The sequence below is a fragment of the Aedes aegypti genome, chromosome 2, assembly GCF_002204515.2.
Source record: "Aedes aegypti strain LVP_AGWG chromosome 2, AaegL5.0 Primary Assembly, whole genome shotgun sequence".
In the NCBI taxonomy this organism is placed as follows: Eukaryota; Metazoa; Arthropoda; class Insecta; order Diptera; family Culicidae; genus Aedes; species Aedes aegypti.
This window is the reverse complement of record NC_035108.1, coordinates 68220392-68239028: the sequence shown is the minus strand read 5'-3', so window position 1 is coordinate 68239028 and position 18637 is coordinate 68220392. Positions and strand designations below refer to the sequence as shown.

Genomic DNA, 18637 nt, shown 5'->3' with positions numbered 1-18637 from the left:
GAGCTTACAAAACATCATCAGCGCAGAGCTTTAACAAATTAATAACGAATTCGAGTATGGTTACGCTGATACCGAACACCGATCACCAGGTGGCATTGTATCTTAAGCTACCGGAAAGCCTCACAGCGAGCACGCTATCTTCACTTCACACAGAAATGAGTATTGTAAGTTGCATTGGAAACTAGACTTGGGGGCAATCGTAAGTAAAAGTACGGGATTTAGTCTGATTGATTTGGTGTCATCATCGAACTTATTCGCCTTCAAATGCTGAATAAGTGCGTTTAAGACACCAAATCGATCCAATAGATTCCAGCACTTTTATGCGTAATCCCGCACTTCTAAATGAAAACTATCACATTCCGATTCTTCTTCTTTATAAGAGTTTAACTAACATGAGCGATTTCTTTTCATCGATCCTCTTTTTCGCTAATTACTTCGCTTAATTAAATAAATCAGTAATATTTCACAACCATAACAAGATTTAGTTGTTCTTCACCCTAATCCAGGCAAACATGTTTCGAAAAGTAGATCAGTTTTCTGCAATAATGAAAAGCGTGCAACGATGAAGAGAAATCGATGAATGCAGATAAGCCATTATGTCGATTTATCTGTTTAACGTAGGTTTTAGCATGAAATTTCTTTCAAACAACACACATTAGACCCTTTGTATTTTACGTTTCGTTTATTTTGCAATTTCAGCATAATTCATAATTCTACATCAGAAAAAGCGAACTCGTTCTCTGCGCGCGCGATTGGCTCTCTTCGAATCGATTTCGATGCCTTCGATTCCCCAGCACAAATTGGTTTGTCAGCGTTTCTTTGCTTCACTTCGCACCTCTTCTCGTAACACGGTGTACTACTGCAGTTATATTCTTTTAAACATTAAAGAAAGGGTACGTGTTTTTATTCTAGTATTCTTTGTAAAAAGATTTTCTTTTTTTCAATAAGTTATGACGTTCTTCCGAGCGAGCGAGCCTTCCGCTCCTAATCTCAAAAGCTGTGTGCGTGATTCATCCGTTCGGTTTCCTCTCTCTCTCTCTCCGCGGTAATAAATTACAGTTTGCAATAATTTAGTTGCCCTTGGTGGGCGTTTCGTTTGACTACTAACGGAGTAAGTTAAAAACAAAAAAGAGGTTTTCGATTTCTTTTTGTTTCAGAGTTTGTTTCTATACACGATTGACTTAAGCGCTAAATCTTACTCATTTGAACTAAATACGAACTACAAAAGGGCGGGGCGTGACTTCCGCGCTTCCGGTGATTGTTTCTCACGTGTTTGTCTAAAATTTGTTCGTTCGTTAAAAACAGTCTACTAGTAGGGGAAGGGCTTGTAAAAAATTAGACTTTCGATAGAAAAAAGTGTAAATTTTACCAGGAAAAGTGCGTCGAAAATGGGTGGTTCAAGTCTTGTTTTTTCAGTACGTTTCTTTTTGTTTCATTCTGGCAGTTGTTTTTTATAACCTTGAAGGTCAAAGCTTATGACCGACTGTTCTAAAACTTTAGTACAACAGTACGGGATAACTACTTTCTAAACAGCCTTAAAACTACAAATACAAGATAAGGACAGCTTGTGGCAATGAACAAGAGAAGGAAAGGCGGGACTGGGAAAAAAGTGGCCTTAGAAACTGATTTGTTGGCATGTGTTTGTGGTTTTAGTAAAGATAGTTGTGCGACGGTTCTTCGGGCCTTCCGCAGGGTCCGTCGTGTTTCTTGTGAACTGATCGCGATCGGCAGTTTTCGATGCTCAGGAAGCAGTCATTGGAGTAGGTTTTGCCGTCTGTGCCGCAGACCGGTTCGAACTCCTGCGGGCAAATCCGTGAGCAGCCCTTGAAGGTGAAGGCCGCCAGGCAACGCTTCATCGGTACGATGAACATGTGTTTGCCGCAGTTCTCCTTCCGCATGAAGCACTCGTTCGGGTAGAGTTTGTTGTCCGATCCGCAGATATAGCTGGTGGGTTCACTTTCGCAGTTGGCTTCACAGTGAGCAGTAGTAGCACAATTTTTGAGCGAAACTGGTACAACTCGGAGTCCGCAAGTCTTCTGCTTCAGTTCGCAACGTGACCGGTAGGTGTTTCCGTCAGAGCCGCAGATTGGGCCGACTTGATCTTCTTCGTAGGTGCAGCTCGAGCAGTCGACGAGATCGGTTTTGGTCTTCAGCTGTGTGCAGGCTCCGATGTGAGCCAGTTGAACTCCACGTCTGAAAAAGAAAACGGTGATTATGTAGAATTAGTCGCTAGATAAACTGAACTTCACTTACAGGCAGGTAGCTCTCGCCAGTTCACATTCATTGTTGTAGGTTCGCGAGTCGGTACCGCAGAGCAGATCCTTCTGGTCTCCGAACATCGAGGCACTGTTCTTGCTGTGGTGCTTGCAGGCTGGGATGGACTTGCAACGGCTCAACTTCTGCTTGCAGCGGTCGATTCCCACGACCTGGATCTTCTTGCGTTGTCTGAAACGAAGGATGGTTTGAATCAGTGCGCATCGTACTCTGGCGTGATGTGCGTAAATAAAATCTTTCTGCTTACTGTAGTTTTGATACTACCTTAAGCAATGAAGCAGTACTTCTCAGCAGTACATATATAAAAAGTACTTTTCAGTGCTTCTACAACACTCCTAAACACTAATAATCTCTTTCAGATTCTTTTTAGGACCTATGCCTTCCAAATTTTGATGAAGTACGTGCGCAGCCCAGACCTGGCAAGCGACCCTGACGATAAGGACGCTTTTTACGCGTATCTGGCACAATAATATGACAGTTACCCAAAATCATGACGTCAAAATAGTTATCGAACGCTCAGGTTGACCAGGAGGAAGAATTTGAACTGATCATAGGACAGTTCAGCGCTCACCAGTTTTTGAACGAAAACTGCCTCATTGATTTCACCGCCTATACTTAGTAGCTTACCAATGTATGTTACCAAATATAATGCTCTGCAGCTTGTAACAATCGCTGCTGCTAGAGAGATGGCAATCAGCAGTACCTACTTCGCACGCAAGAATATCCGCAAACACACCTGGCGACACCCGAGTAGCGATGCCTGCTCCCAAATATACCAAGTGTTAGTGGATGGGCGACAGTTCTCAGCTGTCATGGATGTCAGGAACTTTCGAGGTACTTATATCGACTCGAATCATTATCTCGTTGTAGCTAAAATTCGGGCGCGGTTATCCAGCGTCACGAGTTCCAGAACTAACAAAACGCTTTTCAATACCAAACACTTGTCGACTGATGACCTCATCAGCAGCACAGTACCGCCAGCAGGTAGACGAGCACTTGGGAAGGGTCAACATATCTGGTAATGTCAGCAACCTAGGACCCTATCCACGAAGTTATGACAACAACAGCGCTGGAAGTGATTGGCACTGGAAAACGACGAAGACGATTCGAATGGTTCGATAAAGAGTGCCAAAGAGTGACAGACGTGCAGAATGTCGCCAGAAGCCGTATGTGTTACAGGGCAGCGAGAGCCGAAGGACATCACGTAAAAAGTGTGGTATCTGAAGCTCAAGATAGCATGAACCGGAACGATATGCGAAGATTTTATGCAAAGGTCATTGGCACGCGGCACAATACCGCATTAGTGCCCGCCATGTGCACTGATCAAGAAGGGGAATTTGTTACCGATAAAACAGCGGTGCCAGGCGGAAGAAGTACTATCAGCAATTGTTGAACGGTGAAAATAGAAATGTAGCAAGAAACAGCATGAACATTGATAATTGCGGTCAAGGTGTGGACCTAACGACCATAGGTCAAAAAGGTTATCAGCGAGCTGAAGAACTGTAAGGCTGTGGCGCGATCCCAGTTGAGCTTCTCAAGCACGGAAGTGAGCAGCTTTATCAGTCGATCCACCGAGTAGGGGAACTGTGGGTAAAATGAACAGGGGGGGTAAAATAAACAGGTTTGTGTTTTACGGTAATTATGCTATATATCTATGCAAAACATTGCACCATCCTGAATCCTCAGACTAAGGAACTATTCTGACAACTCTAGCGCGATCTAGAACTGTCACAAGCTGGAAAAGTATACAAAAACAAAGTACGCCTCTCCGTTTTCTCATATGATGTAAATTTTCACTCCTGGAATTTAAGGTTTTTATGACTAAAACCATCAAGAATCTATTTGACTGCGTAGCACGCACATCATATCTTTAAAGTATTTATGATAAGTAGACGGAAATTGAAAGTATTATTATGTTCTAATTTCGTAGAACAAATGATTTGAAGATGTTGATTCTTTGGGGGTAAAATGAACCACTCGAGATGGGGGTAATATGAACACCATTGCAGGGTGAATACTACTAGATTTTATTTCAGATGCCGAGAGTTTTCCGGAGAAAATACAAAGACATACATGGACAGCCATCCAAATGGTCGCGGCTAAACGTTCCATCGATTCCGGATTGTCCGTGAGATATGCATTGAACATGCACCAGATGCTGAGCATCATGCCGCAACCCGTTCAATTTCAAAGGTGTTCATTTTACCCCCACTACATGTTCATTTTACCCCCAGTATATGTTCATATTACCCCCATTGTATGTTCATTTTACCCCCAAGTATATGTTCATATTACCCCCGTTACATGTTCATTTTACCCACATGTATGGAACATTGACTCTGTGGAAAGAAATTTTCAAAATTATAATAATGTTGATAAAATTCTAATTCCATCACAATTTTTTCAACTTGTTGCATTGCATAAACATTCTTCTTCAATTCTAAGCAATTGAAAAAGAATCTGACAGCTTCATAAGCAAGAAAACATGAACATTGCTTAGGGTGTTCATTTTACCCCCAGTTCCCCTACTTCTGAAGGTATGGAAGGAAGAAGAAATGTCCACCGGCTTGTTGGATGGCCTCATATGTCCAATCTTATAGAAAGGGCACATACTGGAGTGTGACAATTACAGAGGAATTACCCTGCTGAGTTCGGAGTTAAACAGGATGCGTATAATAAGTAAATTCGAATCTAGTACACGAGACTGAAGGCGGCCTTACAGTTGAGGTCGAAATACGCGTACCTGTCAAAGGATACAAACTCTAGTGGAATTAAATGGTTTAGTACTAAATTCGTTTTTTTCATCTACTTAAACAAAGAAAAATTTTGTCAACATTGCATGCAGGCAATTGGATTGGTCTATACGGATGAAATTGTGTGTTAGAAATGGTTGTTGACATTCGGTTCATTGTTTGATAGAGTTCAGAGTTTACTATGTTTGTATTTTTAAGATTTGGTTTTGTTGCTGTAAAAAGTAAATTTATGTTCGTTAAGTTATGTTATGTTATGATTGGTAATGCGGGAAAATACATCAAGGCAATGCATGAACTTCCCTGAGACAGTAAATCAATTCTCCCGAGAGGGAAAAGTAATTCCCCCGAGAGGGTAAAGCAATTCCCCCGAGAGGCTCAAATAGTTCCCCGAGAGGGTTAAGCAATTCCCCCGATAAGATAAAGCAATCCCCTGAGAGGGTAAATGAGGAATCAGGAGGGATGATGATTAAGGGATGAGGAGTGAGAAATGAAGAATGAGAAGTGAAGTGAGGAATGAGGAATGAGGAGAGAAGAATGAGAAATGAGGAATCAGAAGTGAGAAGTGAAGAGTAAGGAGTGAGAAGTGAAGAATGAAACGTAAAGCAGCATCCATTTATTACGTAACACAAAAATTGGAAATTTTTGACCCCCTCTCCCCTAATACTTTTCTTATGAAAAATTTCAAATTTTTGAATGAGCCGTAATGATTGAGCCTACTTCCCCCTTCCCCTAGAGCGTTACATAATTTGTGGAAGTTGCCTAAGAAATGAGGAGTGAGGAGTGAAAAATGAGAATTAAGGAATTATTAATTTGAAGTCAGGAGTGAAGAATAAAGAAAGAAAAATGAGTGTTTGTACTCAAATAGTTCCCAACCAGTTTTATAGATTCGCGCCGAACAAACCTGCTCTAGTACTGCAATTGAGTGCTAGACGATAGTAGTAGTACTAGAAATGAGTAGCATAGAATTTGATTTATCAGTTGTAGTAGCTAGCTAAGTTTCTTAAAGTTAAAATCGCAGAAATAAAATTATTCCAAATTGAGCTTCCAAAGCATAAAGTATTCCCCAATTGTATCCAATTAAGTTTGAAGTGAATAAAGTGAAATTCCAAGTGCAAATAGTTTCCATTCGACTAGAAGAAGACTCCTGGCGGAAGTTAGCGACAACTCCGTGAGCTTTTATGGTGAAGTAGCCGGTAGCGCCGCTCCCGCCGAGTATTGTGACTACGCTACAGGAAGTGACCGTTTTAGCCACCGTTGCAATTCCAACGGAAACCGCGAACCTGCCCCAACAATGAGTAATAAGGGGTAAATAATGAGGAATGTGGAACGAGAAATGAGGAGTGGGAAGAGAGGAATGATAAATGAAGAGAAAGAAGTGAGGAATGAGGAGTGATGGATGAAGACAGAGGACTTAAGAGTGAGAAATGAGAAATGAGTAATGAGAAGTGAGGAATGAGAAATGAGGAGTGTGGATTGAGGAATGAGGAATCAGAAGTGTGGAATGAAGAGTGAGCAGTGAGGAGTGTGGAATAATAAAAAAGGAGTGAAAAAGAGGAATAAGGAATTATGAGTAAGGAAAACAAAGTGAAGAATTATTAGGAGTGAAGCATGAGAAGTAAGAAATGTGGAGTGAGGAATGAGTATTATGTATTGAGGAAAGAGGAATGATGCGTAAGGGGTGAGGTGTGAGGAATTAGAAGTAAGGAATGAGGAGTGAGAAGTGAGGACTGCGGAATGAGGAGTGAGGAATAGGGAGTGAGGAAAGAGGCATGAGGAATAAGGAGTAAATAATGAGGAATTAGGGACGAGGAATGAGGAGTGAGAAGTGAGAAAAGGGAAATGAAGAATGAGGCATGAGGAGTGAGAAGTGTGGAATGAGGAGTGAAAAATGAGAATTGTGGAATGAGGAAAGATAACTATGAAAAAGGACGAGTGAGGAGAGAGAATTAAGGAGTGAGGAATAGAGAGTGAGAAGTGAGGAATAAAGAGTGATTAGTGAGATATGAGGAGTGAGGAATGATGAAGAGAAATGAGGTATGAAGAATGAGTAATGATGATGATGATATTGATGGTGTAGAAACTAATCTCATATTTTTAGAATACAGTGCACTCTCCACAGGCACGGTAAATGGCTGGGCATGGCGTATCATTGGTATCTTGCGTACCTGCAGGAATAAAATCGACCCCTTTGTGTGGTCTTTAGCTTCTTGCCCAGCAATTCCTATCCCTACTTCCTCGCGGTACTGTCCGGGGTACGAGTAACCTTAGGGAAGATCGGGTAACCAACCCCGGTGGGAACTCTGGTCGTATGCAGACAGGCAAGGGGGGTTTACTTTTGCTTCTGCAAACCTAGAGCGTCTGTACTCCATGTTAGGAGCGGCACACAACAGCGTCTGTTCTCCATGTCAGCGGCGGCTGATCATCGTCCGAGTGCCAGAGAAGGACTCTAAGCTAAACTGCTCACTATGGTTCTCCGGAAATCTAGGGGGTTGGCGTCAGGCCCTGCAAGCCAGCCGTAAAAAATCAAGCAACGAATATTCAACGAGAAAATACGAACCGGGACAATCGGCGAAGACCACAGCGACGTAAAGTAACTAGCAATTGGAAGCTCGGTACGAGGAACTGTAAATCTCTCAACTTAATCGGGAGCACACGCATATTCGCCGACGTGCTGAAGGACCGCGGATTCAGATTCCTAGCGTTGCGTTGCAGGAAGTGTGTTGGAAGGGATCAATGGTGCGGACGTTTAGAAATAACCATACGATCTACCAGAGCTGCGGCAACACACACGAGCTGGGAACAGCTTTTATAGTGATGGGTGATATGCAGAGACGCTTGATCCGATGGTGGTCGATCAATGAGAAAATGTGCTACTTGAGGCTCTATGGCCGATTCTTCAACTTCAGCATAATAAACGTGCATAGCCATGATAATAAAGACGCTTTTTACGCGCAGCTTGAACGCGAGTACGACAGCTGCCCAAGCCACGACGTCAAAATCATCATAGGAGATCTAAACGCTCAGGTTGGCCAGGCGGAGGAATTCAGACCGACTATTTGAAAGTTCAGCACCCACCGGCTGACGAACGAAAAGGCCGGGGACTAACTTATTTCGCCGCCTTCAAGAATATGGCCATTCGTATCACCTACTTCCAGCACAGCCTTCCATACCGATACACCTGGAGATCACTACAGCAGACAAAATTACAAATCGACCACGTTCTGATTGATGGACGGCACTTCTCCGACACTATCGGCGTCAGAACCTATCGTGGCACTAACATCGACTCTGACCACTATCTGGTGATGGTTGAACTGCGGCAAAAACTCTCCGTCGTTCACAACGTACGATACCGACGGTCACCCCGATATGACCTAGAGCGGCTTATGCAACCGGATGTCGCAATTGCGTACGCGTAGCACCTCGAGGCTGCATTAGCGGAAGAGAGGGTGAGCTGGATGAAGCCCTTCTTAAGGACTGCTGGAGAACATTAGAAGCAGCCATCAACAATGCAGCTGAGAGCAACGTTGGATACGTGGGATGGATTCGACGGAACGATTGATTTGACGAGGAATGTAGGCAGATTCTGGAGGAGAAGAATGCAGCGCGGGCGTTTATGCTGCAGCAAGGAGCAGGACAGAACGTGGAACGCTATAGACAGAAACGGTTACAGCAGACCCGCCGTTTTCGGGAGAAAAAACGCCGCCTGGAGGAGACGTAGTGTGAGGAGATGGAACATCTGTACCGGTCTTAAGAAACACGTAAGTTCTAACAGAAGCTCAACGCATACCGCAACGGCTTCGTGCCGCGAGCAGAGATGTGCAGGGATAAGGTCGGGAGCATTTTGACGGACGAGCGTGAGGTGATCGAAAGGTAGAAGCAGCACTTCGACGAGCACCTGAATGGCGCTGAGAGCTCAGGCAATGAAGGACGGGACAACGGAGGAAATGCCTTCGTCAGTACTGCGTGCGATGGAAACCAACCAGTCCCCACTTTGAGGGAGGTTAAGGATGATATTCACCAGCTTAAGAACAAAAAAGCTGCTGGTAAGGATGGTATCGGAGCTGAACTCATAAAGATGGGCCCGGAGAGGCTGGCAATTTGTCCGTATTGACTGATAGGCACAATCTGGGAAACAGAACAGCTACTGGAGGAGGCTAATATACAAGAAAGGCGACAAGTTAGATTGTGCGAACTTTCGAGCGAACACCATCCTAAATGTGGCCTACAAAGTGTTATCCCAGATCATCTTTCGTCGTCTGTCACCTGTAATAAACGAGTTCGTGGGAAGTTATCAAGTTTGTTTAAATCCCGCCGGAGACTACGACAAGGTGATGGACTTTCGTGCTTGTTGTTAAGTATTCCGCTAGAAGGTGTTATGCGAAGAGCAAGGCTTAGCAGCCTGGGTACGATTTTTGCGAGATCCAGTCAATTTGTTTGATTAGCGGATGATATAGACATTGTCGGCAGAACATTCCAAAAGGTGGCAGATCTGTACAACCGCCTGAAACGTGAGGCAGCAAAACTTGGACTGGTTGTGAATGCGTCCAAGACAAAGTGGGGCCGAGCGCGACAGGGCTCGCCTAGGTAGCAGTGTTACGATAGAGGATACGTTCGAGGTGCTCGACGAGATCGTCTACCTTGGATCCTTGCTGACGGCTGACAATAACGTTAGTCGTGAAATACGTAGGCGCATCATCAGTGGATCGAGCCTATTGTGCCCTCCACAAGAAGCTGCGGTCAAAAAAGATTCACACCCGCACAAAATGTACCATATACAAAACGCTCATAAGGCCGGTAGTCCTTTACGGGCATGGAACGTGATGCTCGAGGAGGACCTGCAAGCACTTGGAGCCTTCGACGTCAGGTGCTTAAGACAATCTTTGGCGTTGTGTGTGGCGTTGGTGTTCGCTTCGGATCTGGTTGGTAAAAAAATGCGAGGAACGCAGTGAGCAAGGTGGGCTAATCAAATGCGCATCGATTTGCCGAGCGTGTGGCAGAACCGAGAATGGAGAGATGCGGTCATGGCGTGAAATTGTTGTTTCAGTGTTATCTGTTAGATGTTTACTAAATAAACTAAATTAATGGGTTGTCTAACACAAAAAAAATAGATATAAATATAGGAAATAAATGTTATGTACTACTGAAGAACGCAAAAAAGGACAAATTGACTCGTATACGGTAGACCTCAAAATCCCTTCAAAAAATACTCACCCGCAGTTCAGCATCTTCAGTTCGCACATCGACGTATACACGTTGCCGTCACTTCCGCAGATCATTTGCTGAGCTTCCCGGGCGCAATCGGTCGGGCAATCTTCGATCTTGTTGGTCGCAGCAACCGAGCTTCCTCCGGCACGTTCCTGGGACATACAGAACGAAATTGGGACCTCGAAAACGTGCTTACCGCAGTTGGACGATCGCATCTTACAGGCGCTGGCATACAGACGACCGTCGGATCCGCAGGTGGGTCGGGCCACTCTCCAGCAAGACTCCCGGCAGTTTCGGGTGCTCTGGCAGTGCTTCCGGCTTGTTCGTACCTGGAGAAGTAAAGTTTTATCAAGCAGTTCAACTAGTTATAGCTATCGGAAAACTTACGACTCCCTGTCCACAAGTGATCAACTTCATCTGACAAGTGGAGTTGTACACGTTTCCGTCAGAGGCACAAACCGGTCCATCTTGAGGGGCACTAAAATAATAAAATTGGCTATTAATATCCCGGTCCAACCCACAAACTCTAGTTGATGATATGCCTGTTGCAGTCGACTGGACATGACTCCCGGATGATGCTTCCGTTGGCGCAAGGTCCCACATGGGCCAGAGAAACCGCAGCTGTTCCTACTCGGCAGGCCTGCACTCGCAGCATGCAGCGGTTCAGATAGGTCCTGCCGTCGGTTCCGCACACCAAATCCTTCTCCGTTGGACACCGATGACTACACGGGGAACCCTTTGCCCGTTCACATCCTGCGTTGTCCTCTTTTACGCTGTTAGGTGCGTTCTTGGTACAGGTCTTCTTCTTCATCTCGCAAATGTTCGCGTAGATCAGCCCGTCCGTTCCGCAAACCGGTTCCGCAGGAGTCGTCGTCGGCGGACATGATCGCGGACAGTGTGTGGATACGGCTTTGCTCTGGCGGGCGGAGGCTTCTGGGTCCACTTGGGCCGGACTGGCTTCTGCAAATAAAGCGAAAGAATAGAAATCAGTAAATCACCCGATGCTTGATATTCAAATAGCTTTCGTTCAGAACAAACACCGCAAACGCCGCACGATCGCGTCAACCTGATTTTGCTTTCCCGTCCCGCAGCCGCTAACGAGACCAACGTGCTCTGATTAAATTCGCGCGGTTTTATTGAGTTTATTGAACCGCATTTTCAATCTTGCGGAAACTTTGATCTCGCGCCGCTCTGTCACATTAGAGGACCGTTAAATTGCAAATGACCCGATTGCGTCCATCGCCTAAGCCAACAAACTATTTTGTCGGTGATCGAAAGACACCGAAAGACCCACCCACGATCACCAACCTCATTTCTCCGGATCGGATCGGATTCTGATTGTTCTTTATTGTGTACTTTTAGACTAGACCTGTGAGAGCAGTGCCATTCCGTTGTATACCCGATCAGAAACGCATAAAAAAAATATAACCCAATCATATCCATTTAATTGTGCTTTATCGTATTTCCAGCTAACCAGGAAGTTCTAACAACTACCGAAGATCCAGACATTACATGAACTTTGCAATTGGATTAAATGGACACATTTAAGTGAAAATTATGATTTCTTCAAATTCGTTTCCACTCAAAGAATAAGTTTCAAATAAATTTGACTATTTTTTTCATTTTAACATTTTTTTTCTTTCTGCCGTTACGTCCCAACTGGGACAAAGCTATCTGCTCAGCTTTTCTTATGAACACTTCTACAGTTATTAGCTGAGAGCTTTATTGTCTATTGACAAGCACGAAGATACTCCATGCGATAGGAGTCAAGAAAATTTTCTTTGCGAAACGATCCTCGACCGTTTTTGAACCGGATTAGAACCAACAACGCACCTTTTGTATATTGCCAGCTAAATTTTTAACGAATTCTGTTATAAAAAAGATGTTACAATTTTGTTAAGCATCAATGATCGGGTAGTGTCGGGGTTCAGCCCAGCCCACACAAAAGCTGTCACAGAGCCTATCTCCTCGGTGAGCTCGACTTAGAGAAGAAAGCCCGGGGGAATGGATCCCAAGCGAACGTCGTGTTCCATTCTGTTGTCGTGAGGAACAATGTCACTCTACTGACCTCGAACTGTTGCAACACCCAGTTGACAGGACCCCTTCGGCAAACGATCGTTGTCACGTGTCAGAGCCATGGGATGGAGGATGGATCTGCGGTTTGTGGTCCAGGAATTGTGCTGTTCTAGTAGCCTAGATTGCGATTTTATATGGATGATTGAGGACAGTTGGTACGACTTGATTAAGGGAAAGTACCATTTAAAGGTGATACAGTGGAAATTTTTTAGGGGCAAGATAGCTGTATCGGTAAACAAGCAGCTATTCAGTAAGATCAAGTTGAGTGTTGTTGGTTAGCATCTCACCGGCGGTGGATTTTTTTTTGTAAAAGAAATATTCTTGACTTCTCAAGGACATAGCCTACCGTTCCTGTAACACTATATACACATGTAAAACTGGTAATTTGGCAAAGAAAAGTTTCATTTCATAACTGAGAAGCAGCCTGTATCCCAGTTGGGACATAGCGCCAGAAAGAAGAATTATGGAAATTGTACCGTTTTGTCTCAAATTCCGAACAGACTCAAATTCCGAACACTCGGTTTTTGTATGGCGATTTGGTTGAAATGTTTCGCTGAAATATCTCATCAAACTACAAGGAAAAGGCGATCAATTGCAATTCAGTTTTAACGTCATCCAATATATTTTATACCTTGGAAGAAGTGATGATTATCTAGTTCAAGACTAGTAAAACTAGCTCAAATAAATTTATTTGTGAAATTACTTGTTTGAAAACGATTTATTCATGCTGTTCGAAATTTGAATCAAGGTGTTCGGAATATGCGACAGAATGAACACAGTGTTCGGCATTTGAAACGAAATGTTGTTCCACACTTTAACGGTTAAATAATACTAAACAAGTTTAAATAAACAATTTTAATGGCACAGCCAACAGCTAACAGTTAGACTTTGCGGAAAAAATAAAATTTTCACAAATATCACCTCATGTCTGCCAATGAGATGCATTTGAAGTCACTGTAGGCCTTAAGTGTTCGGAATATAAGTCAAAACGGTATGATGAATTTCATTTGGTAATGCCAGAATTCCTTCAAGCGTTGTCAATCCCTTTTTGAGTTGATCTTAATTTCACCACACATCCCTTCTCGGATTTTCCAGGACTTAATCCTTAAATTATTGCGATTCTACAGATTTTCACAAGATTTTTGAGAAGTCGTGCAGAAGTTCTTGTAAAAGCTATCTCGAGAAAATCTTACAAGATTTTTTTTTTTTGGAGAATTCCAGATAGTAGATCCAAGTAGTTTTTTTTTGTTTTGAGAGACCTCTATGGATTTCTCTGATCATTACTTATGATATTGCAACAAGCAGTTTAGCATGCATTCTATCTTGAATGCTTCTTAGAATTATACCAAAACTTGGATGTAATCCTTACTAATTTTGGATGACGTGATCCAGGAAAGTTGGAAAAACGAGAGTGAACGGAACTGTCATTTCATACCATTTTTCAACAGCCTACTTGATGGCAAGACGAAGATTGTCGGGACCTGGGAGGGAGAAACCAATGCAAAATTTCTCTACGTCACAGTGAGCCGAGATTTTGCTGTCACGAACTGTCACTGTGAGCCTGGATCTTAAACAATGGACAAACATGATAAAAGCGCGTATTTAGCCAAAGCACATTTTTACATTTCATCAAAAGTAGCAAAAATCGAATTAGAATCAATTCAAAGTAATGTCACGAGAGCACCATTTATTCTAATTGAATATAACGTAATGTAATGAGGCTCTTTTTACTGTTGTCAATAAAAACTGAAAATGAAACGCATAGAAAACTTTGACCCTTTTTCAATGTTTATTCAGAAAGATCGAAGGTACACAACAAATGAAAACTACACCAAGCCTGTCTTGAGTGTCGTTGGCAATGGAGTTATCTTGCAGTTTGGACTAAAATTGTATCAAATTTCGTGTGTAGTATCGGTGCCTCTCTCCCAGGTCGGGACCACTAGTGAAGAACTGAGACGAGACTCGCGGAGACGGTCTTCTTTTTCTGTGATTGCTGATTTTTTTCTTATTCCACTCAGTGTGTACATCAATCTTGCGCAAGCTGTTCAAGCACTCACATGACTATCTTAGCAAAAAACTATTGCGTTCGCATCACACCGAAACATAAACGGCATTTTGAGTCAAATTTCATGCCAGCAAACGTAGCAGACATTATAATTAATTAGTCTTGTGTTTAGATTTATCAGCATCTTTGGAAAAACTGCTCCGCTGACTGAGGTTTTTAATAATAGTTTATTTTGAATACAATACTTTTCAGCGATAAAAACGATGGGTTGCATTTGACGTTTCGTGACAGTAGAATCTGGGCTGCATATGACGTTGATATTTTTTTCTTTTAGCGAGTCTCTCTCAGCTCAGGTAAAGAATATTAACACCTGTACTCCCAATTCCCCTCAGAGAGTCGGAAGTGCAACTTTGACCATGCTTATCTTTCTAGTTTTCGAAGCGATTTTCAAACAATTTTCAGCAGTGGAACCGGACACTATACAAGATTGATGTTCATCTTTGGGTTTTTGAAATAGATGCATCTACATAAAGTTATTGAGCAAAAGACACTTCCTAGTTTTTTGAAAAGCGCATTTTTTTTAACAAATTCCGCAACAAAGCGAAATTTAAAGCGATGACATCTAGTTTTTTCTACATTAATTTGCTTGATGGAGTGTAGTGGATATATTTGAGAAGAAATAGAAAATTTTGATTAACCCAAAACATTACGAATCACCCTATTTTTTACCCGTTCGCCTTTCTGGACCCGTTTGCCTGTAACTCAATATTTTAAGCGATGACTTTTAGTTTTTTCGACATGAAATTGATTGTGAAAGCCAAGTGAACATGTTTTACTAAAAATAGTTTTTTCCGTTTAAGTTATAACATTCATTCGATTTCACAATCAATTTAATGTCGAAAAGTCATCGACTTAAATATTGAGTTACAGGCAAACGGGTCCAGAAAGTAGGGTTTTTCGTAATATTTTGGGTAAAATAAATTTTTAGTGTAATCAAAAAATTCAATTTTAACTCAAACTTATTCACTTGACTTTTACAAGCAAATTCATTCCGTAAAAACTACATGTCATAGCCGTGAGTTTTCATTTGCAGACGAACAAACTCGGGAAATAAGTTGTTTATGTTGTTTTGTAGGTAGAAAAAATTTTAAGTGTAGTCAAAAAACATGTTTCTACTCTACAATATTCACTTAGCCTCTGCAAGTAAATTCATGTCGAAAAAACTACATGTCATAGCCTCAAATTTTTAATCACAAACAAAAAAGCTCAAGAGAGACGTTTTTTTGCGTGGTTTTCTGGGTAAAATAAATTTTGAGTGTTTTCGGAAATAATATTTTTTCTCTAACATGTTCACTTGATTTTCACTATCAATTTAACTTCTAAAAAACTATATGTCATCGCTTTGAGTTTTGCGTTACAAGCAAATGGGTCCAAAAAATAGGGTTTTTCGTAATATTTTAGTTAAAATAAATTTGAAGTGTAGTCAAAAATTTATGTTTCTACTCAACAACGTTTACTTGACCTCCGCAAGTAATTTCGTGTCGAAAAAACGACATGTCATAGCCGTCAATTTTAATTTACAGGCAAAAAAGCTCAATAAATACGTTTTTGTGTGGTTTTTTGGGTAAAATAAATTTTAAGTGTTATCGGAAATGAATATTTTTATTAAAACATGTCACAATCAACTTAATGTTGAAAAAACTAAAAGTCATCGCTTTGAATTTCGAGTTACAGGCAAACGGGTACAAAAATAGGGTTTAACGTAATATTTTAAGTGAAAGAAATTTTGAGTGTAATCAAAAATCTCAGTTTCTGCTTAAACATGTTCACTTTACTCAATCAAGCAAATCAATGTCGAAAAACCTACATGTCATCGCTTTAAATTTTGTCTTATTGTCAAATTTGAAAGAAAAATGCGTTTTTCAAAAAAAAAAAAAATAGGAAGTGCCTATTGCTTAATAATTTTGGGTAGACGCATCTATTTCAATAACTAAAAGATAAATATCAAGTTTGAATAGTGTCCGGTTCCATTGCTGGAAAATTTTTGTAAATCGCTTCGAAAAAGACAGATATATGCATGTTCAAAGTTGCACTTCCAACTTTTTTCGGATCCTTGGTAGTTGGCGTAAGTTTTCACCCCTTTGGTAGAAGAAGAGTTAAACAAATAAACAAATAAAATATTAAAAGAAGGAAGAATATCTATGAAAAATAAAAAAAAAATCGATAACTTGGGTCAAGTTTGATCATAAATCATATGTAAAAGCAGCTTATCTTAAACGGTTGCGCAACTTTTTCCTTTCAAATGTTAGTTCCCGAAAGTCGCTTCCTCGAATACCCCGTTTCCCCAAATAGTGCAGTTCCCATAAAAGTTTTTAGTTATCATAATTGTCATAACTTTTAGCTTTTCAAGGTGGTGAACGAACTGATCATCTGATATGCACCCTTCTTCACTTGATTGGCGGTTCTTTCGAGTTTCACCGGACTTGACAATTTTGGCAAGATGTGTTTAGTCGAGAATGGCCTTATAATCTATAATACCTCCTTGTTTTGATTGGTTATCATTCTTTCTAGTTTAGCATCTTGTCCCTTCCTTTAAATTGGCTGTCCTTTCTTATTGTATTTTAAAAGGGAAATGCTTATAAGTGTAATATTTCATGTACCTATTTGAACTGCATCACTTTTCGGGGAAACGGGTCATTGGGGAAAATGGCTTTCGGGGAACGGGTCATTTGGAGAGCTGACATTCGTTGAAATGACATTCGGAGATCGACATTCGGGGAAAATCAGCACAATCGTGTTGAACATTTGTAAAACAGTTTTAAACAGCGTTTTTTCCTTAAGATTTTGGTCGGGTCTGTTGTCGTTTATTTTAGATTTTCAATAAGTTGTTCAGCTGGCCAAGATCTTCATAACATAGGAATCTAATGTATTTGGCAAATTGTTCAGACAGTCAAAACCGGGTAGGGATAATTTTTGTTCAAATAATGTTCTTTTTTAGAGCTTGAGCAGAGCATTAAGCATGATTGGCCGTCCGTGGTTGCTACTCCAGTATCAGAAGATCAGCTGCACTTACACGATGATCCAACCGAATGACTGCTTGGGATTAACAGACACCCTCGGTGTATAAGTGGTGGTGGCCTTCTAATTTTAGGCAACAATGGTGCCTGCCACGTCAGAATGCAGACCAATGAGGGGATGGGGAAGGAGTTGATGATGCATTCAACTGCCCCCTCCCCTTTTGGTAGACCGTATATACCACTGCGTCTACGCCAATTCATGCGGGAAAGGTGAAGGGGTGGGGTAATTTTTATGGAAGAGGGGCTTGCTGGTTTGATTAGCAGACTGCCTATATATCAGGCGTTTGAAAAGGCGTTAGATGAAAACAAAAACGAATTTAGTACTATACCATTTAATTCCACTATAGTTTGAATCTTTTGACAGATACGCGTATGTCGAGGTAACAAAATCAAATTCTCAAACAGATAGCCCTCGTTTTGCTGCACAACTTTGCTGAAGACACCAATCTTCTATCTCATTAGGATCTTGAGAAAAAGAAAATTTAAGAAAATATTACTAACGCCACCTAGCGGACAAATTCCCAAACGGATTTTTAGTGCAAGATAGCCCTCGTTCTGCTGAACAACTTTGCCGAAAACACCAACCATCTAGCTCAACAGGATCCTGAGATATCCGTTGAAGGAATTATGCGGCCAATTTTGGTACTCCAAGACAATCCGGAATTACTCCAGAACCATATTTTCATAAGCTAGAAGAGTTTTTTTGGAACTTCTGGAAATTTCAGCATAATCCATCAAGAAACAAGAAAGTTATGCAGTTTTTAGTGTGTTTTTCAGCATGCAAATTATGTTGGTTTGATAAAGGTTAATCTTGATAGATGCTAAGCGTAGTCCTTGTTGGACTTAAGGTGTTCCAAAGGATTACTAGTAATTTTTTTTGATGAGTACTAGGCTTAACATTTGATATATTACTGGGAAAATTTACTGCACTTTTCTCTGCTTTTCATACACCTTAAAATTATTATTTTTTTTTTTTTGCAATTGCTTGTGTATTATTGAAGGGAGTTGCGGCTTCTAAAAGTTTTCTAACTACAGTTGGTTTCAAAGCTCGTAACAGGTATAACTGTCCATAAATCCATAAATTGTCCTATTTCAATAGAAAGTTCAGCAAATATGGGTTTGTATTGCGTTCAACATCTGGTGGGTGTACATGTTTCCCACTTTTTCATATATTCAAATGACATTGCCCAAATAATCTGCGAAGCAAACAGAATGACTGGGTATGTTCGTTTGTTCTTTGACTG

The 18637-nt window shown here is 41.4% G+C and overlaps 1 protein-coding gene across 1 annotated transcript in view; it reads right to left on the bottom strand.

Annotated features, from left to right (window-relative positions):
* Positions 1-663: 663 nt before the first annotated feature.
* LOC5564573 (agrin) overlaps positions 664-18637 on the bottom strand; it is a 339321-nt gene continuing 321347 nt past the window's right edge. The window contains exons 2-6 of the mRNA XM_021841118.1: positions 10778-11195; positions 10623-10713; positions 10242-10564; positions 2254-2445; positions 664-2193 (exon numbers count right to left, since the gene is read on the bottom strand). Of these exons, the coding sequence (XP_021696810.1) occupies positions 1650-2193; positions 2254-2445; positions 10242-10564; positions 10623-10713; positions 10778-11195 (1568 nt within the window). The 3' untranslated portion in view covers positions 664-1649. The remainder of the gene's footprint in view (positions 2194-2253; positions 2446-10241; positions 10565-10622; positions 10714-10777; positions 11196-18637) is intronic.